Here is a 23,045-nt window from a genome sequence, read left to right as displayed (position 1 = left end):
TGTACAAAATAACTATGTGCATATGTTACATAATCTACATTATACTCCGGCAGACAGCTGCAGGTGTCACTACTGGAGGTGCCACAACATAAAGAGACATGCCAGTTTTAGTGACACAGGCCAACTGGCATGTACCAGGGGATAGTTAGTGGCATGTGTCACTAAAACGTGAGATGTGCCAATGGATTGCGTCATATGCCACTTGCATAACAATTTGCTTTATGCTGTCAAAAAATATGATTTATAACATCGCTAAGTTAATGTGTAGCCTACAACATAGCCTACATAATTCGATACAATTATTTTTGAAATATTAAAGCCACAGATGAGAATCTTGCGCTGGCCAGTGTTACACTCACTTATACTGACACCTACTGGCGTGCGTCTGGTAATCGTCACAGAGCGCAGCGGCAAAAGTTGAACTATTTTGAACTTTGACCGCGGCGTGCGCGTGAGCGCGCCAATGATGCGCACCGCTGCGCTTGCGCTTTGGTCGACGCAGCAACAAAATGTCCTTGCGCGGCGCAAGCCAGTGAGATGAATGGTTTTTATAGCACAGCGCCGCGCATACCGCGTCCTGTGTGAAAGGCCCATAACGCGTCTTTGCATTGACTTAACATAGAAATCACTCGCGCCTGACGCGCTATTCGCGTCCGGTGTGAACGCACCATAGTCATCTGACTTGAAGTTCAATGATAGGAATGAAACAATGAATGAGTTGTTGTTAATTCTCCATTTTCAGTGTATGTTTCATTAAAAAAACGGCGGCAAAACAGCGATTAAAAGCCGTTTAGCTCGCGAGATGAGAAAAGTGACATCGCTTGCTATAGGTATCAGACAGAAAAGTTGATGCTAGCGATGTTAGGATTTCCTAACCTGAAATAAGATAGGATGAAGCAAGATAGGATTCCTAAAGTTATTTAGTATTTGCTTCGGTAATACCAATTGGGGAAAATCCTATCTTAGATCTTCCTGTAATACGGCCCCTGATATCTAGCTAGCTATCCATCTGAGGGGAATAACGTTAATTTACACATCGTGTTTCAATCGCCAAATCAGATGTATAGGCTACTTCATCTACATTCTTCACGAGAAACGGATTATGGCTCACAAAATGGATTAGCTATAGGCGAAAGAGTAAGGTCCCACGTACTTTATATATACAGTACATGTTCTGCATTAATACCACAGTGAGTACAGGGCTAGGTAAGTTAGACCAGGGTTTGCTAAAGAACCTTCACCGACCTGAGCTTAAAGGGATAGTTCAGGATTTTAGACATGAATCTCTATAGCTTCCCCATAAGCAGTGTGGTGCATTGACCATGACTTACCCCCGACAGCGTCCTGTGAGCCGAGCTCCGGTCCAGTTTTGGTCAAGATGAAATTAGTCCGGCAAGTTTGCTGGGGTCACGTCAATAAAGTTTTTTTCTTCTCAAATCAATATGTGTTCAAAAGAGTGATATATTTGCAGCACAAAACCGCTGTCTATGGAGAGGTCAGACCTCGTAATGGCTTGGCACTATTTTCTTCCCCGTCATATCACTGCGCGCTGCCGCTACCTACAGCCAGCTGGGAGCCGCGCACGTGTCACTTTGTTTACAGCTCGTAAAGAGAACAATAACATGTCTGACTACAGCAGCGACGATGACAACATTGACTTCGACACACAGCCAAAAGGATATCTTTACGAACCTGAATACACAGATGACGAGTTACGCCAGATGGAGTTAGAAAGGACAGAAAGAGAGAGGATGGACAGAGAAGTTGAACAAGTTGAAGCTGGAGCCACAGCTGCTGCAGTGAGACATCGAGTGGCCGACAAATGGTGGTGTCGCTCTTGGTGAGTAGCTATGTTAGCTCGTTCGTGTAGCTGTTCTGAGCACGTAAACACTGCTGTAAACACTGCCGAACAACTGAAAAAGTGGTGTGCGCCTGCGCAGCTCGCAGCTGGCTGTAGGTAGCGGCAGCGCGCAGTGATATGACGGGGAAGAAAATAGTGCCAAGCCATTACGAGGTCTGACCTCTCCATAGACAACGTTTTAGTGACGCAAATATATCACTCTTTTGAACACATATTGATTTGAGAAGAAAAAAGCTTTATTGCCGTGACCCCAGCAATCTTGCCGGACTAATTTCATCTTGACCAAAACTGGACCGGAGCTCGGCTCACAGGACGCTGTCGGGGGTAAGTCATGGTCAATGCACCACACTGCTTATGGGGAAGCTATAGAGATTCATGTCTAAAATCCTGAACTATCCCTTTAATGATGAGGGAACGGCGCCAGTAGATAACTATTCTTGCCTCTCATCCGCCTCGTATCGTTCATGACTCCTTATTTTACTTTTTAAAAAGTGTCTAATGTCCATAATAGCTACCACCAGAAGCCACAAACAACAATGACAGTCAAGCCCTAAAGCTGTAAGTTAACCGATGGCTCTTTCAGGCTCTCTCCTCTGGTGCGCACTCTAAATACAAGCATGCTGTAACCATAGTAACCATAGTAACTTTGATCTGCTTGAACACATTTTAATCGTCTTTAATACATGATTGATTCCGAAGGATAGATTAAAAGACCCGGTAAATTTTTTTAAATAAATACAAAATTATTAAAAAATAATAATAATTATCAATAAATTAAATTTTTTGAGATCCGGGGCTATAAAAAAAACATCCGGGGCTCGAACACATTTCTCCCAGATATTTCAGAATAACATGTCTAGATGGCCGCTGATCCAAGAGATGTTTTAGGTTCTTGACCTTGTAATGAAATACTATCTGATTGTTAAAGTTTGTAATGTGTGCCCTCATACTGCTCATGTCACATGTGTGTGACCTGCTGCTATCCATAAATGGATTTATACTAATAAAAGAGTTTCCGGTCCAACAGAATACCGAATGATGTCTGTGTGTTCTTCCTCCGTATAGTTTACTAAAATAACCGGTTATAATTCATGAAAATGGCTGCACCAACACTGATGAACTTGTAAAGTAGATCACAAACAAAACTGAAAAAGAATTTCACTCTCAGTCAATAATGCATGAACAACCACTATATAACGATGCACACACACAAAATCGCTGTGGTGACTATCATGAGTGCTGTATCCACCGGGACTGTCTCAGGTGCAGAGGCTAACCTGGCGTGAACAGTCTCTGGCTCGGCAGGACTGACATGAAGAAGCTCAGGCTCGGCAGGACTGACGTGAAGAAACTCAGGCTCGGCAGGACTGACGAGAAGAAACTCAGGCTCGGCAGGACTGACATGAAGAAACTCAGACTCGGCAGGACTGACGTGAAGAAACTCGGGCTCGGCAGGACAGACGTGAAGAAACTCAGGCTCGGCAGGACTGACGAGAAGAAACTCAGGCTCGGCAGGACAGACGAGAAGAAACTCAGGCTCGGCAGGACAGACGTGAAGAAACTCAGGCTCGGCAGGACAGACGTGAAGAAACTCAGGCTCGGCAGGACTGTGGAGAAGAAACTCAGACTCGGCAGGACTGACGAGAAGAAACTCAGACTCGGCAGGACAGACGTGAAGAAGCTCAGGCTCGGCAGGACTGACGTGAAAAGCTCAGGCTCGGCAGGACTGACGTGAAGAAGCTCAGGCTCGGCAGGACTGACGTGAAGAAGCTCAGGCTCGGCAGGACTGACGTGAAAAACTCAGGCTCGGCAGGACTGACGTGAAGAAGCTCAGGCTCGGCAGGACTGACGTGAAGAAGCTCAGGCTCGGCAGGACTGACGTGAAGAAGCTCAGGCTCGGCAGGAGTGACGTGAAGAAGCTCAGGCTCGGCAGGACAGACGTGAAGAAGCTCAGCCTCGGCAGGACTGACGTGAAGAAGCTTAGGCTCGGCAGGACTTGACACTGATGTCACCTCACTGAGTTGAGAAAAGTCCGTAAAAGTCCTGGCAGAAAGCGATGCATAAGGATGGAGTGTACCGACGAATTATAATTTTTTCCGAAGTTTTGACAACTTAGTGTTAACCCTCTGGGGTCTGAGGGGTTTTTGCAGTCCTTGAGATGTTCTGACATGCCCTGACATTTGTGCTTTTTTCAGTTGCTTATAAACATATTAATGGCAAAGGTATAATTACACTCTATTTAGCACAAACAGGGCTACCATAATATGTGAGCAACATGCATGTACATGTTTGTATTTTTGAGAGAATAATGTTTATGCATGGTTATTGAAAAAACTAAAAACTAAAGTTTCTGAAATAAGGCCACAAAACACATACTAAATATGTGTCAATAAGACTTTTGTAACGTTACCGAGAATGATTCAGGCTAAGTTCATTCAGCTCGTGAATGAACAGAGGCGAATAGGAAAACGAAACTAGACTATAGAAAACATACAAAGAAATAAAAGAGAAGAGAAGCAGGCCGAAGCCTGTCCGGACTTGGGTTTCCAGAGTTTCCGAAGGAGGGAGAAGAGAGAGAGTTGAGAGGAGAGGGTCTCTACTTTTAAAAGACATCTGCTTACGCCCTCTTTTTGGGACAACAGCAAATCGGATCTGCTGATCTGAAGCGGGAAGAAGTTTCTTTGTTTGTGAAGGAACGCCTACTTTGACTCAAACATGTGAGAGATCGAAATTAACATTCATATCTAGAAATATGGTATTTCCTAGAATAAATGCATATTATTGTACTTTGCAGTCAGGATTCGACTCCGACATGTTTTTCCCATTACATTGACACCTCAAATGACGTTTTTGCATGACAGAAATACAGGGTTACATAATTTCCTCATAATCACTAGCATAGTGATTTTGATTAACATAATAACGTTGCATAGATACCTCAGACATTATCTGGCCAATTATACACACATAAAAATACATATCAAAAACATTCGTAATGGCTATTAGATTTGGGTTCTTTGTAGGACTTTAATCTCAGAGTCTGTGTCTGATAGGAAAGTCTTTGTGTGTGTGTGTGTGTGTGTGTGTGTGTGTGTGTGTGTGTGTGTGTGTGTGTGTGTGTGTGTGTGTGTGTGTGTGTGTGTGTGTGTGTGTGTGTGTGGCGTAAAAGTCACATAGAGTTTCGTTATCTCTTTGGTGCAGAGAGAAAGGGGGTTTGGAATGCAGAGCGTTCTGTCTAGGGTGCTATAAAGTTTTGGAGGAGCCGTAAAAGTTGCCGACTAGCTGGAGCCGATGTGTGATTTGTATTTGTTTGAAGCTCACCGCGTGGTGCGGTTTGTTGATTTTGAGGAGGGGGTCTAGGTCGAACATTTGGTTACACAAGGTTAGCTTGTTATAAATGTGTCATGTTCCCCGGAAGAGCCAGCCAGATCGCCGCCTTCGTGGTCACATGTCTTAGCTTTCGTGGTCACATGTCTTAGCCGTGGAGTGAAACAGGATGTTCCTTTGTTTACTCAGAAGAAAGGAGCTATGTTTGCAACTCAGGATTCGCTAATTCAGAACATCTGGCCAGATGTCATTGTCATTGTTGCTACATAATTCCCCCTTTTTGTTAGATGAAGACCGGGGATGGACTTCATCGAACAACAAATTAGCACAATGGATGACAGGTGGTTGCTAGGCTGATGACTCAGCTCAAATGAGGTTGAGGTGGTCGATGGTGTGGGACCCCCCCCCCTTTCCGGGGATTCCATCTGAGACCTTCGGACACGGCTTTCGTGAGCTTGGCTGTAGATGTTCACATCTCGTTGAGTCCTGTACAGGATGAAAGCCAAGACGAGTGTCGGGGCGTGGTCGGTGACCGTGGAGAGACACAGCACAGTGTCAGCTGCGGTCCAGGTTTGGACACAGTTGAGGTATTCAGGCTGGGCGGTTGCCCATGCTTGGAGGGCTGTGTTGACAGGAGCAATGTTCATGAGTTGGGACTCCCCCTTTTCTCAAACCAGAGGTCCAGTTCTGGATCTAAGGTGAAGTTGTAGTTCTTAAAGGATGGGAGTTCCAATGCTGTCTGGTACTCTTTGCTCGGAAGATGGTACCATGACAGGTCATCAGGGTGTGGGATGGCACCTGTCGGTACTTGAATCGACATACTCTGGTTGAGCATGTTGACACGGCTGGTTGTATCATGCTGGTCGTGAGTTACAGTGGCTGTGTGCGCAGGTGTGTTAGCAAGCCATCGTTCACCTACAATCTCTGCTTGTGCCTCTGAGGAAGGTGTTGCTAGGGCAGAGATAATGAATGTCTTTAGTCAAAGTACACATGTGCGGGTTTGAAACCGAGTACAGTTGTGTGTCGCTGTCGTGGTAGGCCACCACGTCTGGAGGGCGTATCTTGATGTGGGTGTTGCGTTCCCAAAACCTGACTTTGACAATGCCTGTAAGTCTGTAGACTTGGCTTGACTCGATGGTAGGCAGATTTAGGAGAAAGCCCACTTCTCTCTGCTCGGGATCGACGTAGAGTGGGATGGCGCTACCCAGAGAGTAGGCCAGGTGTATTTGACGAGGGTCGGTTGGCGTGGCAGTAGCGATGGCCAGCACAGTTTGCACAAGGCTCAAGGGTACCGTGTACAGTGGGATTATACCCGTGGCTAGGCTGTCATTGGAGGAGCTAACCTCCCACAGCATGTCTGTCGTTAGCGCTGTGATCAGCTGAGTCTGGTCAAAGTCATTCTGGAAGATAGTAAACAGCAGTTTCATGGAGTTCACCGTCTGGTTCAGTTGAACTCTGTGAGTGTTGAGAATGACCACCGTTCCTCTCAATGTCTTGCCGATGGTTTGCAAAGATACACTCTGTGTGGTAAGTTGCTCTTTTAGCTGTGGAAGTTCAGTCTGAATTTCGGCCACAGGCTGTCTTACTGTGACTATGTTTGCTGTGTTGAGGTAGTGTGCTCTTTCGACGTTGCTGGGTTTGAGTCGAACGTACACTTTCTGAGTGTGGGTCCTGCCTTGGTAATCAGGAGTCGGGGCTGCTCTCTCCATGCGATGCCGGATGCCGGACCTGGTGAGGTGATGTCCGATTGTGGCTGCTTTCTCGCGAACCACCACAGCATCCTGTTAGAGGCAAAAGGGAGAGAGAGAGAGAAAGGGAGGAAAAATTTCAGCGAGGGTCGTCCTTGGTTGGCTAGGACAGTCTTTTTGCTTCGCTGAGGTTGGTATGCCACATGCTTTGATGTCCCATGCGTGGCTTTGGTGCTGCGGTGTTCAGCACATGTGGCGTCATTGGCACGCCTGACCCCCCTTGTGCGCTGTGGCCTTACAAGCTGTGGCGCTGTGATGGCAACAGGTGCACAATGCGTACTGAAGTCCTGTGAACGCAGCATGTGCGTGGTGGCAGACAGCTGTCTGAGGCACTGGCTGTTAGTGAGCTCAGATAGCCTGCGAGGGTGGATGGAGGGGTACGTGGTGGTAAGGAAAAGTCTGTTTGTCAGAGGCCCGCATGACCTTCTTTGTACACAGCGGAGGCAGCTCTGAGGTGTGCAGTGTAGTTGGTAAAGTTTGTTTGTGCTGTGTAATCACTGCAATTTTGAGGGAGGGTGGGTGGGTCTGTATGTGACCATAGATTGTTGTGTGGTGCGCCAGTGCTGGCGCAGACATTGGTCTGGTTACTCAACTGCAGGTCAGTCATGACCTTGAAGCAGTAGGTGTCAGTGTTCGTAGTGGGTTGGCATCGGGGCAGGTGTGATCGATGGGTGGTTAGGACCGGTCTCGTGTAGCTCGCTGCGGGTGCAGATAGTCAAAACAGCCTTTTCTGGTACCTTGTGATTGTGGTACCTGGTGCTGTAATGTTCAGTCTGTGAAGCTGTTATCAGTTCAGACGTTTGGTCGGTGCTGTCACTTTGTGAAGTGTTGTCCCTTGGTGAGATGACGGTTAGCATTGTAGCCTGTGGTTGAAAGGTAATGCTCTGGGTGCTTGGTTCAGGTTTTATGCTTAGGCATAAAATGTCAGGTCCGTTTTTCTTTGTCTGCCCTGTGAAGAAGCTCTTACAGCAACCTCAGGATTTCAGCTGTTTCAGACGTGGCTGCACTGTCTTCATCTGTTGTGTAATAAGACTTGGGCTTACCAGTGTTCTGGAGAGAGTGGTTCCAGAACCGGCTGTCTGGGCTGGGAGTTCTGGACGGCGGGTGATGCTGGTCCCAGAATCTTTCAGAGCGCTTGCTCCGATGCTTTGGATGAGCACCGTCACAGTTGTGCTGCCCTCTGCTGGCCTGGAACGGTTTTGATTCTCTGTGGTAAAGTCTGTGACTGAGGGGTTGTTGGGAGCCCTCTGTGTCTAGCTCTGAGCAGTGCTCAGAGACGGAGTAGGAGTGTGGGGTTTCCAGTCGGGCCTGTTTGACGCCAAGTGCCGTGATAAACCCTTGGTCTGATTCTGGATCAGAGAATTCACGGATCAAAGCTTGTCTTAGCTGTTGGTAGTCTGCTTTGACAGTCTCTGGTTGACGGTCTAGAAAACTACGCGCATATCACGACCGGACGTGATTCTTAACAGGTAAAAATTGTCCCCAGCTGTCACGTTGGCGACAGTTTGCAAGTGAAAGTCAATGTCTTGAAGGTACGCATGCACATTGTGGTCTCCGGCAAACGTAGGAATGTTTCTGGCCAGTTTGTCAAGGCTTGTGGGGGGAGAGCTGTTGCTGGGGGCCCAATCCGTCTGGAGAGGATTCTGACCCTTTACAGCTCCGCCCCCTTCAGCTTTTGGTGTTTGGCTGACAGGCGTGGTTTTGTGCAGTGGGCTTTTGCCCGCCTTTTCAGCTCTGGGTGTGTGGCTGAAAGGCGCGGACTCGCTGGAAGGGGGAAACGGTGTGTGATGTTTTTCCCCTTCCCGGTCACTTTTAAGTCTGTAAGGATGTCTCAGTTCTCTGCGAACAATGTCAAGTTCGTCTCTGAGATCATGTCTCTGCTGAGCGAGCTGATGGATTTCAGCTCGGGCCACTTGTAAATGTTTTTCACAGGCATTAGCTTTAGCGTTTTTGTCTTTTAGTTCAGTCTCTGCTCTCTCAAGGAGAGCTTCAGCCCGTTGGAGCCTTTCGTTGAGTTCCTTCCGGGTGTTTTCCTCCGACTGCTGTCTTTGGTCTGTGTGCCGACGAAGATCGTCCAGGGCATTTTGAAGTCTTTCAACTTCCTGTTGTAGCGTTGTGTCCGTCTCGTCCTCTTCCTCGGTCAGGAAGAGTAGCTAGTCTAGCCGACTCTGTGTGTGGGCTCGGTCCTTCCGGGCTTCCGTGGCTTGAAGCTGTAGTGCGGCTGCCTTCTGCTCCAGGTCGAAGTTGGTCCTTTCGCTGGCGTCCAGGGGCAGGATGGTGGTTGTCATTTCTCGCAGCCATGTCTCGAGGTCGTCCCAGCGGACTGAGGGACTGGGTGAGCTTGACATCTCGGCTTACTGTGAGCGAGAGAAGCACAGCACACACACAAAAAGAGACAAAATGCAAGTTTGTTTTTGGGTTAATGAGCTATACTCATACGGGCTATGCCGTCTATGAGAATTTAGGGGCTAACTGATGCCGACAGTTAGCGGAGCCAATTTCGTGGGTATGGGTAAAAACCCACAATAGAGATTTTGACAGGCGGTAGCCTGGTGGTCGTCTGGCGACGCCGGCTTTGATCGTCACTCTATTATTCAGCTTTCCTGGGGTCTCTCTTAGGTTCTGTCTCTAAGTGAAATGAGAGAAACAAATCACAACAGAACGGAGGAAAAGACAAAGTTGAAGGTAGGGAAGATAAAAGGGAAACACAACACAAGGAAGTGAATTGGTCTGCAATGAAATGTCACAAACAATAACATGGGGAGCGTTATTTAAAATAAAGAGGCCTAAGCCTATTAACACTGCTAGAGTTCCTGACAGGGCCAGCAGATGCGTGGCTTATCGGGACAGGACCTCGGAAGAAGGTGTGTCTTAGAGAGAAAAAGTGGGCCAAACACCTAAAATATACTCGGGGGAATATCTAGTATTCTGTGGTTCATAATAAGTGGATGGGTTTTATCACATTTAGTTTACCTGGGGTGAATAGAGGTCACCCAGGTGGAAACCAGCGGGCGCGGTCAGACTCTCCGACGGTCCCAACACAGGACGGAGCGCAGTGTCAGTAACGCCGGACAGATGACCCCCGCCCACCGGAAATCAACCATAGATGACTGTCGAATCACCAAAGTGCACTGAGTGAGTCCTGCCAATAGATACACAATAAGGGATGAAGACGTTAGACTTAAAGTGAATTAAGGCTTTCTGGTTTCACCAAATTGAGTAAATATGTATGCAGGAGTCAGAGGCAAAGGCTTTACTAAAATAATGATACAACGAAAGGGAATTATGATAACTGATGGTAATTATCAGAATAACCTACCCCCCCTGAAGAGACTGGGGAAAGAGAAGGAGGAAAAAAATTATCAATGAAATTAAATGTAAATAAACAACACAGGCTTGAGACGCAGGCAGAGGGATAGGCCCCGCAGTGGGTTTGTGTCAAAAAAAAGGAAAGGGGCGTATTCCTTCTCAGTGGTCCACCTGGTTGAGTAGGCACAATTTAAATTAAAATTCAAACTAGTTTAAATTAAAATTCAAATAAGCATGCAAGGAGAGGTCCAAATAATAATAATAAAGAAGAAAAGAAAATTAGAATGATAACAGTGGAGTATCAATACTAATTATACAATAATTAAAACTGCAAATCAGAATGACTTCCTATAATCCTTACAATAACACTTAAGTTATTAGTATTGATTATAAAATAATCAAACGAGGAGGGTAGCGATGCTGAGACACTTCAATGCAGACTGAGGGTGAAACAGATATTGATAAGTCGACCCAAGATGGCCACGCGGTGGCGTGCTTCCTCCTAGGTGGACTATCAATGAACTGAGTGAATCAAATCTAAGCTTTAATTCGAAAAGTTTTTTTTTTTTCGAACCAAACTTAAGTGTGAAAGTCGAAAACAGAAAAGAAGAATTGTCTAACTCCAAATAATATCAGCATAAGCTAAGCTTTGAATGCAGGTAGATATTTGAGAGTCAGACCATTCATTCTATAATCGGGGGAGAGAAAAAGGAAAATTATTAGCAGAGCATGAAAGCAGGTCTTATCTGAGAGCGTCCACACGGTGGCGTTATTGCGCTCATGCAGGCTGACGTCAGTGGGAGGCGGTGCTCACGCAGGATGACGTCGGTGGGGGCGCGTAATTTGAGAACTGCCACACACCTAAAGGCTGCCCTCTAGTGTTGGTCAGTGGAGTGATTCAGCAACTGAGAATGCAGATTTTTTTAATCTTTTGGAATCACACTATACATTTGGGCTCATTTTGCGCTTGGTTGCATGCGAAAATGACGCGAGTTTCACAAAATGTGACTAACAGGAATTAATCGTCTGTTTAATTACACATTATACATGAAACGGTTTAAATAAAAACAGGAATTATCGTCTGTTTTAATTAATAAACTGAAAAAACAGGAATTAACCGTCTGTTTAATTAATAGAACTGTGAACAAAACAGGAATTATGCATCTGTTTAATTAATAGAGCTGTGAGCAAAACAGGAATTAATCGTCTGTTTAATTAATAAAGCTGTGAACAAAACAGGAATTATGCATCTGTTTAGTTACACATTATGCATGAAACGGTTTAAATAAAAACAGGAATTATCGTCTGTTTTAATTAATAAACTGAGCAAACAGGAATTAATCGTCTGTTTAATTAATAGAACTGTGAACAAAACAGGAATTAATCGTCTGTTTAATTAATAAAACTGTGGACAAAACAGGAATTATGCATCTGTTAAATCAATAGAGCTGTGAGCAAACAGGAATTAATCGTCTGTTTAATTAATACAGCTGTGAACAAAAACAGGAATTATGCATCTGTTTTACACATTATGGTCTTTCGCACTGGTTAGTTGTGCCAGTGTTTGACCAGGAGATTATCGTTGCTTAACGATATAATAAGGCCTATAACGACTGAAAACTGAGGAGTCTCGCTCAGATCAGATTTACGTCTCGCACTACATTAAGAGATTTCTTCATCTTAAAGGCGGTTTATAAAATTATACTGCAGTGTACTTCAGCAATTTAACAGTGACTATCAATGCTTAGACATTTTTAGACAGTGTTAAGTGCTGGACTGACTGACTTTGTAGTCAGCTGGTGAGTTTGAGCGCGACTCATTCTCACAATTCAACGCGCGCGTGCACAATCATTAATAACCATAAACACATCTAACTGAAACTGAATTTGTCCACCCAAATAAAGTTTGAAATTGCCCGCATTCTCCACCAATAACTGTAACGTAAACTGTATATATGACTCTGGGTCAATACGAATTAGCTCAAGGATTTAGGGAATTTGGAATTATTAATAATCATAACTCATGGTCATAATTCATAAATCGCATATACATTTACTTTATCAATTATCGAGATTACCTTGTCCTGTAACTGGTCTAGTCATCAGTCATTCCTCCAGCGAATAAATGTAAGATTATCACAGTCAAGAAGGGGTATCCCGTTTACAAACTCCAAGAAAATTTATCTTCTGGCCGTGAACATAAAACTTTCTGGGTTTATGAATTAAAACTACTCAAAGTAGTCTATAATATTGAGCGTGTAGCTTAGATCTTTTGGCATTTTCATTGACTTTATAAAGATGGATTTTCAAATACAGAGACAGTCAAAGTATGAATAAGTTTTAATAAATGTCAAGACTAGAGATTACATGAGCTACAACTATAAATGTACGTAAAAATGCAAACAATAAAACAAACAAACATTTAAACAAACAAGAACATAAGAAATAACGTGATCAGAGTGAATGAAATGAAAGAGAGAAAATAAGGAGTGAAAGAGTGAAATGAAAGAGAGAAAATAAAGTGAGAGAGAGTCAGAGAATTGAAGAAGAGCCTGGCAACTTATTACAAACAAAGAACCCTCTTGAGAGACCCCTAGATTCAGCTTTAAAATATATCAGATACTTGCAGTTTGATGCACTCTTTTGTGGAGCTGAGAAAAAGGAATATGTGTGTGTTCCTTTTAGAGCTGAAATGCGTGTCCTGGTCTTCTTCCGGAGTTGTGTAGCGGGAAGATTTGAAGGTTCACTTGAGCGTACGTTACCGAGAATGATTCAGGCTAAGTTCATTCAGCTCGTGAATGAACAGAGGCGAATAGGAAAACGAAACTAGACTATAGAAAACATACAAAGAAATAAAAGAGAAGAGAAGCAGGCCGAAGCTGGTCCGGACTTGGGTTTCCAGAGTTTCCGAAGGAGGGAGAAGAGAGAGAGTTGAGAGGAGAGGGTCTCTACTTTTAAAAGACATCTGCTTACGCCCTCTTTTTGGGACAACAGCAAATCGGATCTGCTGATCTGAAGCGGGAAAGAAGTTTCTTTGTTTGTGAAGGAACGCCTACTTTGACTCAAACATGTGAGAGATCGAAATTAACATTCATATCTAGAAATATGGTATTTCCTAGAATAAATGCATATTATTGTACTTTGCAGTCAGGATTCGACTCCGACATGTTTTTCCCATTACATTGACACCTCAAATGACGTTTTTGCATGACAGAAATACAGGGTTACATAATTTCCTCATAATCACTAGCATAGTGATTTTGATTAACATAATAACGTTGCATAGATACCTCAGACATTATCTGGCCAATTATACACACATAAAAATACATATCAAAAACATTCGTAATGGCTATTAGATTTGGGTTCTTTGTAGGACTTTAATCTCAGAGTCTGTGTCTGATAGGAAAGTCTTTTTGTGTGTGTGTGTGTGTGTGTGTGTGTGTGTGTGTGTGTGTGTGTGTGTGTGTGTGTGTGTGTGTGTGTGTGTGTGTGTGTGTGTGTGTGTGTGGCGTAAAAGTCACATAGAGTTTCGTTATCTCTTTGGTGCAGAGAGAAAGGGGGTTTGGAATGCAGAGCGTTCTGTCTAGGGTGCTATAAAGTTTTGGAGGAGCCGTAAAAGTTGCCGACTAGCTGGAGCCGATGTGTGATTTTTATTTGTTTGAAGCTCACCGCGTGGTGCGGTTTGTTGATTTTGAGGAGGGGGTCTAGGTCGAACATTTGGTTACACAAGGTTAGCTTGTTATAAATGTGTCATGTTCCCCGGAAGAGCCAGCCAGATCGGCGCCTTCGTGGTCACACGTCTTAGCTTTCGTGGTCACATGTCTTAGCCGTGGAGTGAAACAGGATGTTCCTTTGTTTACTCAGAAGAAAGGAGCTATGTTTGCAACTCAGGATTCGCTAATTCAGAACATCTGGCCGGATGTCATTGTCATTGTTGCTACACTTGGATGTCTGGCCGGATGTCATTGCCTAGAGTTTTTTCTTCAAAATGATGTGAAAATCATCCTACCTAATCATTCACATAACACAATACATTGATTTAAATCTTGTAAAAGTCAAGTCAAGTCAAGTCAAGTATATTTGTATAGCGCTTTTCACAATACAGATTGTATCAAAGCAGCTTCACAGTATTAAATTAGAATAATACAACAAGGTTTGTTTCTAGTGGAATTTATTGATTGATAAAATTAAATTAAATATCCCCAAAATATCCCCAACTGAGCAAGCCAAAGGCAACAGTGGCAAGGACTTTCTTTTTTTTTTTTTTTTTTACAAATTTTGCTTGCAAATTGTTTAATATCCAAGGAAAACATGTCTAGTAATTGTGCAGTTAATTCTCATACTGTATTTTCAGTTTTGGAATATGTATCCTCTCCCCAAATTTGTCAATAATAAAACACAATAAAAATTATTTAAAGAAATGGCTTATATTTACCTTTTAAAATTTGTTTACATCTACCTTGTAAATATATATTTTTTATTAAAAGGTTACAATTACAACAACAATTGAAGTGTAATCTTTCTTTGTAAAAACTAAAGTATACATTTTATCATACATATTTCAAAGTTAAGGATTCATTACTTCGAATATAGCCTACATTGACAAAACATACTATATTTAACATATTAGCAAAATTTGAGGTGGCAGATATTTTACAGTACAAATGTGTAATCTATCCAAAACTAATCAACGAAATGTTGTCTTTCATATGTCTGTAACATAGGTCTTTCGTTTTTATTATAAGGAATATAAATGTTAATTTGCAGTTTAATACGTTGCTTATACAAATACATTTTATTTCAACATATTTCAGTCGATTTTTACTCAGTATAGCAAAATAGTTTGCTAAAAGCAGATCATTCATTCACACACAGAAACGCAATTCAAATTTAAACCGTCTTTTTGCGAGTTGTGGTAAACAGCGCATCTCTGCCGTTCATTCATTCACACAGAAACGCGATTTACTTGAGAATGAAAAAAAACGTACTACAGTATTCCATCCGTTGCTCCTCGAAATACCAGCACTTCTGAGGTACATTTTCCATTATTATTATTCCTCACAGCGCTGCGAGACAGTGTAAACAAGTACAATGATCTGAATAAACTTGATGTGTTTTCTCGAGCTGATATGTGGGTGTTCACAGTTTGTATGGGATCGTCTCAGTCATTTGCGTTTGAATAGCGGGCGCTCTCCGTGGGCGGGGCAGATTAAAACGTAATGAGCTGAGATGAGAACGACTGACATCTCTATCTTTTCATAAAGATTACATAAACAGAGAATATTTTTTTTTAATAAAAATTACTTCATTTAAAAGAAGAGAATTCAAGCTTCATGCCTGTGTGTCTGTATGCCTGTTTGACTGAGTATTCGCTGAGTTATGGTTCATTTTCGAACGCGTTTCAGAATGGACTTCACTGACAGAGAGAAGGCAGAACTCGCTTCGTGTTTATTTTTCTTTATTTGGCAAAAAGCACAACACTTTGTTTTTATTGTGAGTATACACACAAAAAAATACACAATTAACAGGATCGATTGATGTATGAAACTCCTATGGAAAATCAAAGTCAATAGAGTATTTATGAGTCTCTTTTACACTGATAAAAAAAAAAGCGAGCTGGTATCGCCGACCCCAGGGGGTTAACTAATAATTGTTATAAACTGGTACTACCAACAAAATATTAGTGCATTCCTGGAACTTGCCGTCTTTACACTACATCCTTATGATCGCTTTCTGACAGGACGGGCTTTTATCAAACTCAGTGAGGTGACGTCGGTGTCATTAGCCATCAGGCAAGTGTTATTTAAATTAACTCCTGATGTACTTACAAATTTTCCAATGCCTCGTTTTATGAGTACAGAACCTATTTGTACTAACTGTAGAAGTTTGGTACCATTCTGGGCATTATTAGTGCGGTAATTTACAAGATACAAATTTGGAGCCAATAGCGCCTGCACTAAGCCATCCGGCTGATATCTCTAAATAAGCTCTAACTTTAATAATGTTCAACCAAGGGGAAAAAGGCTTCTGTGGGGTGTTTGGCTCGAGGCCATGGTGCAAAGGACCCTAGGTTGATTTTATTCTGAACCGTCCCTTTAATCTGTGAAAAACTCTGTTCTTCAGGTGTGTTTGGTGATGAAGATGAATTAAAGCTTATGATGGAGGGAGAATCATTCACTCTAAACTCTGATCTTACTGAAATAAAGGATGATGATGTGATTCGGTGGAAGTATGGAAACACTTTAATAGCTGAAATCAATAAACGGGCCGACAGAATCGCTGCATATGATGATGTTCTTGATGGGAGATTCAGAGACAGACTGAAGCTGAACATACGATCTGCATCTCTGACCATCATAAACATCACTGAAGAGATTGGAGATTATGAACTAGAGATCAACGGTGTGAGAAAGAGAAAGATCAATATTGGTTCCTATGGTGAGGTTAAACACATTTGTTTCACCTTTATTTAATGACAACATTTGTATTAATCCAAGTTTGATTAATTGGTGAGGTTTTTTTTACCTGTATTTATTGCTTTTAAAAATTTTTTTATTAATTCATACACCATTTTGTTTATTTTTGTTGGTTTATGATATTGTTTATTTCAAACTGACATTTTAAACTATTTAGTAAAACATTATTAAGTGATTTCACAGTATTAATCTGACAAACCCTGGTTGTGTGTGTTCTGTGTGTGTTTTTGGTATCAGGATCAGTGACGTCAGTGTTAGTGAAGGAGGGAGAATCAGTCACTCTAAACACTGATCTCACTGAAATAAAAGGTGATAGACCGATTGAGTGGAGGTTTGGAGATGAAAACGCTTTAATAGCTGAAATTAATAAACAGACCGACAGAATCGCTGTATATGATGATGTTCTTGATGGGAGATTCAGAGACAGACTGAAGCTGAACAATCAAACTGGATCTCTGACCATCACAAACATTAGATCTGAACATGCTGGACTTTATGAGCGACTCTTGCAGAGTTCAGCCAGTGATGTCCTTCTCGCTGTCTTTGGTAGGTTAAATATTTGTTTTACCATTTTATGTTTTAATTAAACGAAACAATATTAATCCAAAGACCTTTTTTTTTTATGATATTGTTTATTTGAAATGTAAATATCAATATCTCAGATACAAACTCTGTTTCTATTTGTTGATACAGTCGAAATATCAGTGAAGGAGGGAGAATCACTCACTGTAAACTCTGATCTCACTGAAATGAAAGGTTATGATTGGATTCGGTGGATGTTTGGAGATGAAAATATTTTAATAGCTGAAATTGATGTAACGGCCGACAGAATCACTTTATATGATGATTATCTTGGGAGATTCAGAGACAGACTGAAGCTGAACAATCAAACTGGATCTCTGACCATCACAAACATCACAACTGAACATGCAGGAGTTTATCAACTACTGACCAAAAGTATGAAAGGGTTTGGGCTCTCAGAAAGTTTCTCATTAAAAGCTTTCAAAGTTTCTGTCTCTGGTGAGTCGAGATCATTTCTCATGTCCTTCAAATATTCTTGTTTTTAACCAATTATTTACATATTTATTTATTGTTGAATCATTTTATAGTTTGACATAATAGATCATATAAACACTGACTCAACACACTGACTGAACCGAAAGAAGAAGTTGATTAGAGATGTTCTTATCTTTCTTTTTTCTCTCATGTTTTCCAGCTCGTCTGCCTGTTCCTGTCATCAGCAGAGACTGTTCTTCATCTTCATCTTCATCTTCATCATCATGTTCATTGGTGTGTTCAGCTGTGAATGTGGGTCATGTGACTCTCTCCTGGTACAAAGGAAACAGTTTATTGTCCAGCATGAGTGTGTCTGATCTCAGCATGAGTCTCTCTCTCCCTCTGGAAGTGGAATATCAGGATAAAAACTCCTACATCTGTGTGCTGAACAATCCCATCAGCAACCAGACTCAACATCTCAACATCTCTCAACTCTGTCACACATGTTCAGGTACGGCTGATATTAGTTGATATCAGCGCTGATATTAGTGTTTATGAACTGATCTGATCTCAGTTTGATGCTTTTATTCCTCAGACTCTGTCCACTGTTATGGTCCTACTGAAGCTGTGATCCGATTGGTCCTCTCTGCTCTGGTGGGCGTGGCTACTGTCATTGTTCTGGTTTATGACATCAGATCCAGAAGAGCTGAACGAGATCAAGCTCACATTCACACATCAGAAAGCTAATGGTGTCATTTCTCATATTACTATTTTTTCTTGCCATTTATTAATCTTCATTTATTTGTAATGGCTTTATATGCTAGCATTTACTGTTTATTTTCAGGAGGCTTATTTCCACCCTAGAACATAATTTGAGAAACAGCAACATATTTTCTCATTAGTGCTCAAAGTGTTAAATGTGAGTGTTTGTCAGTGTAAATACAATTTTTTTTACTGATCTAGTAATTCATATTTGATTAGGGAATTTAAAAATGACTTCCAATCACACTCACATGTCTTGTATTGTTATTATTGTTCAGATCAGACGTCTCTAATACTGAAGCTCTTTTACTGACTAAACACGACACATTTCTCTCAAAGACACAGATCTCACTTTACTACTGCTGTTCATCTGTCATCTGGATTTACTTGCCTTTGTCAATAAAGTTTTTGATTGATTTTTTGATTGTTTTTGATTAGTAAATCAAAAAGGGCTTTTTAAATGAATTTATACATCCAAAAGAGAAATCAATTTAAAGGCTTTCTGGTTTTTAACAATTTTTAAAGATTTGCACAAGAGTTTAACCTCATTCATCCACTGGATAAAGTTGGGTTTAGATTTAAACCATCTGCACTTATGAATGAAAAACTTTAAGACATAACAAGAAATTAAAAATACCAAACCTAATCACATTTCCGCTCTAAATTTTCAATATTTGCTTCACAAATTTTTCTGAAGTTCACCTCCTTAGCTTTAGGAGGGAGAGGAAAAGACTCATGGAAAAGAATATTTTTTCCTGATTGCATGTATTCCCATCTAATAGTGTTTGTGTAATAAGCCTGTAAAATAACATTTCTAATGACTCTACATGTACATTTTTAATCACAAAAATCACAACCTTCTAAGGAGAGCTGCCTCAGTTCTGGGGAGACTTTGAGTACAAAATGTCTTCTTTAAACCAATGTGACCGAGCGTTCATACAGGGTTCGCCTAACACTCAGAAATAAGAAAACAATAAACGCTAGCAGTATGAACTCTTCTCCACTTTACTATACAACACCTCAGATCACCAACTCCAAAAACCCGCAACACTCCAGTACCAAGTGTGCATGACCCATGCCTATCTACGGCAAGCCCCGAGGGGAAAAATACATTGCATACACACATATACAATGAGCGCCAGTACATCCAGAATTAGTGCATCATAACAGAATTCAACAAAGTCTGGTACATACGTCCCCCCCTCACAAAATAAACGTCCCCGTTTATGTTTCAGAATAATAACATCAACCGTCATAAACAATAAACAGCTGTGTACAATGAAACACAAAACAGAGTACATAGCACATTACTGTTACTGCAACAAGCCTATTAATAGAACACACTTGTTTTTTGGGGGTTTTTTTTTTGACAGTTACAACAGGCTCTACAATAGAACAAATTCAAACTTGCACTCTCCCATACACATAGGTATACAGTTACTTTAATACAAAACAAAATCCTTCAAATGGCCTGGAGGTCTATGAACTCTCCCAGTCCTACTCATGTTTTGCTCAGACCCCTTAACTGAACATGGTGAGTCAGACAAAGCACTCAGATCTTTCTGGGGAAAAACACACTCCTCTCCACCAGAAACTCCTGACTCCAGGGAAAGAGACTCAGGCTGTGAGTCCGGAACATTGGACAGTGTCTGGTTCTGTGACACAAGAGAAACAGGCAATGTGTAAGGCCGCACCCTATTGTAATGCACGACCTGCGCCCTCTCACCAGAGTCAAAAGGATCTACAATCCGGTAAGTCAGTCCCTGTTCCCCACATGAATCCATGACTTGCACTATTTTATACGGTCCCTTCCAATGGGGTGCCAGTTTCATGCGGCTCTCCACTGGATTGTGGAGCCACACCATGGCACCTACATCATAGGGCTGGTGACAAAATCCAACATCATGGTACAGTTTTTGACGGTCGTGAGCTGCCTCACTGTGCATCCATGCACTGCTAAAGGCAGAGATCTGTTCTGTCAGCAATTTGGAAACAAACTCAGCATGTGATGAACATGGGCCCGTCATCTGTCACGCACCCCTGCACCCAAACGCTGTTTTAACAGCGACCCACACAGAGCACAAATCGAGCAAAATTTCTCTCACTTACCCGTCAGGTCGGGCCCCCGAGTCTGGGCGTTCCACCGTCAGATGTAATCCTACCTCTGTCCTCTCAGGCTCTGGCTTGGCAGGCCATTCCCGGAGTGTCAGATTGGGTGATGAACATTGTGAACATGGCTTCAGTTCGCCTGCAGACCACCGCGCTTTTGCGCTATAATCCACACCTCGGTAAGATGCACTATTGCTCATGTCCTCCGCTCCGAGGTGTCGAGTCTGCTAGCAAAAGGGGCTATCGAGATAGTTCCCGCATCACAAAGCAAGTCGGGGTTCTACAGCCGTTATTTTCTCGTTCCGAAGAAAGACGGCGGCCTGAGACCCATTTTAGATCTCAGACACCTGAACAAGGCTCTCATGACACGGCCATTCAGGATGCTCACGACCAGACACATCCTAGCGCAAATTCGCCCAGGAGACTGGTTCTTTTCAGTAGATCTAAAAGAAGCTTACTTTCACATTCAAGTGGACCCCCATCACAGGCCATTCTTGAGATTAGCCTTCGAGGGGCAGACATATCAATGCACAGTCCTACCATTTGGACTGGCTCTAGTGCCTCGTACATTCCCAAAGTGCATGGATGCGGCTCTCTCCCCCCTGAGACAGCGTACGGACAATATGTCGGTGGTATCCTATATAAATCGCCAAGGCGGCCTCAGGTCTCGCAGCCTGTTCGCCATAGCCACACAGCTACTGTTATGGGCTCACGCCAACCTGCGCTCACTCAGGGCAGCTCACGTGCCGGGCACGATGAACATAGGAGCAGACATGCTATCTCGGGGCAACGTTCCCCCAGAGGCATGGTCGCTCCACCCCCGGACGGTTCACTTTCTGTGGAAAGTCTTCAGCAAAGCAGAGGTAGACCTCTTCGCCTCAGAAGACAACTGTCATTGCCCAATCTTCTTTTCAAAGAGCAGGGATGCGCTGGCCCACGAGTGGCCCAGCCTTCCCCTTTACGCGTTTCCACCGGTCTCGATGCTCCTCCAGGCCATCGAACGTTTCAGAAACACCAAATGCGCAGTCCTCCTAGTAGCCCCCCTCTGGCGAACCCAGATTTGGTTCCCAGAGTTGATGCAGCTGTCTACGACAGCTCCGTGGCCGATTCCGCTGAGGAGCGACCTCCTCACGCAGGCAAACAGGACAATCTGGCACCCCTGTCCCGACCTGTGGGCCCTCCATGCATGGCCCCTCAACGGGTACCCCAGGACCTCCCAGAAGGTGCAGGTTATTTCTCTATCATCGCTTCCGGAATCGGAAGAAGATAGCAATGCTCTCACGCTCTGCCCTGTCAGAGCCCTGAGAATATATCTGGAGCGTTCTGCCTCTTTCAGGCAGTCTGAACAGCTCTTTGTCTGTTTCGGTGGCCGCACCAAGGGGCTGCCGGTCACGAAACTCACACTATCAAGATGGATAGTAGATGCCATCTCTCTGGCCTATAATTCGCTGGGTCTCCCATGCCCCATAGGTGTAAGAGCTCACTCCACAAGAGGCATGGCTTCCTCTTGGGCTTGGTCCAGTGGAGTTCCCATTGAAGACATTTGTGCGGCGGCCGGATGGTCCGCTCTTGCAAGATTTTATAACCTAGAGGTTCCCGCTCTGCAGGCACAAGTTCTCTCTATCTAGAGGCCCTGGCTCTACAGACCCAGGCCTGTGTATGACTCAGACACATCCTGCAGTGGCTTTGCACTATCTATGTGTGTATGATATTCTAGGTCCCTGGCTCTTTCGACCCAGGGCTATGTATGACTTAGTGGCCCTTGTGCTTCACTATGTGCAGTGTAGTCATCATTCTAAGGCCCGACATTCTGGTCTATGATATTCAGACTACTCTGTTATAAGTCCCGGGGCTCCCCGGACACCGCGAATAGCACGGCGTTTTTAAATGGGTTCCCACAGTACAAGAGAACGTTCTCGTAAGGGAACGTACTTGGTTACTTACGTAACCTCGGTTCCCTTAGACATAAGGGAATGAGTACTGCATTGGCCTGCTGTGCTATTTCTCTCATATCAGGTGCTTCGCTTCAGTCAATTTAAACCTGTCATATGGCGAGTTCTCTCTGAATTTATACTCTTCAGCCGCTCCCATCTTGGCGCGTTCAAGGCTGGAAAGGCGCCAAGCGCTCCGACTGGACCACACGCCTATGCTGACTCGCCATAGGTTCGTGCAGTTGCCGCAGCACAGCCAATCAGCTCGCTCAGACGAGCTATGATGCTCTCGCTGTGCAGCTGCAATGCGTTTTAAAATAAAGGCTTCAATATTCTCGAGAAAAGGAGTTTTCCCACAGCGTTTGCAACGCAGCACTCGTTCCCTTATCTCTAAGGGAACCGAGGTTACGTAAGTAACCAAGTACGTTTTTACGCTCTCATGAGGTGGTTTTTCAGGCAGTTTGAAAAAGGAATATTCCCGCAAAACTGCAATGGAAACAGTTTTTGCGCATTTACAACAGGTC

At 43.2% G+C, this 23,045-nt stretch overlaps 1 protein-coding gene across 1 annotated transcript in view; it reads left to right on the top strand.

The window, feature by feature from the left end:
* LOC309502587 (uncharacterized protein) overlaps positions 1-18,466 on the top strand; it is a gene marked incomplete at its 3' end in the record, with an annotated part of 54,271 nt that extends 35,805 nt beyond the window's left edge. Inside the window, exons 2-3 of the mRNA XM_082174989.1 lie at positions 17,940-18,230; positions 18,315-18,466. Of these exons, the coding sequence (XP_082031115.1) occupies positions 17,940-18,230; positions 18,315-18,466 (443 nt within the window). The remainder of the gene's footprint in view (positions 1-17,939; positions 18,231-18,314) is intronic.
* Between the last annotated feature and the right edge of the window lie 4,579 nt (positions 18,467-23,045).

Source organism: Leuciscus leuciscus, assembly GCF_965113295.1.
Source record: "Leuciscus leuciscus genome assembly, chromosome: 7".
In the NCBI taxonomy this organism is placed as follows: Eukaryota; Metazoa; Chordata; class Actinopteri; order Cypriniformes; family Leuciscidae; genus Leuciscus; species Leuciscus leuciscus.
Note: the sequence above shows the minus strand (reverse complement) of the source record. Positions and strands in the feature narration are given on the sequence as shown.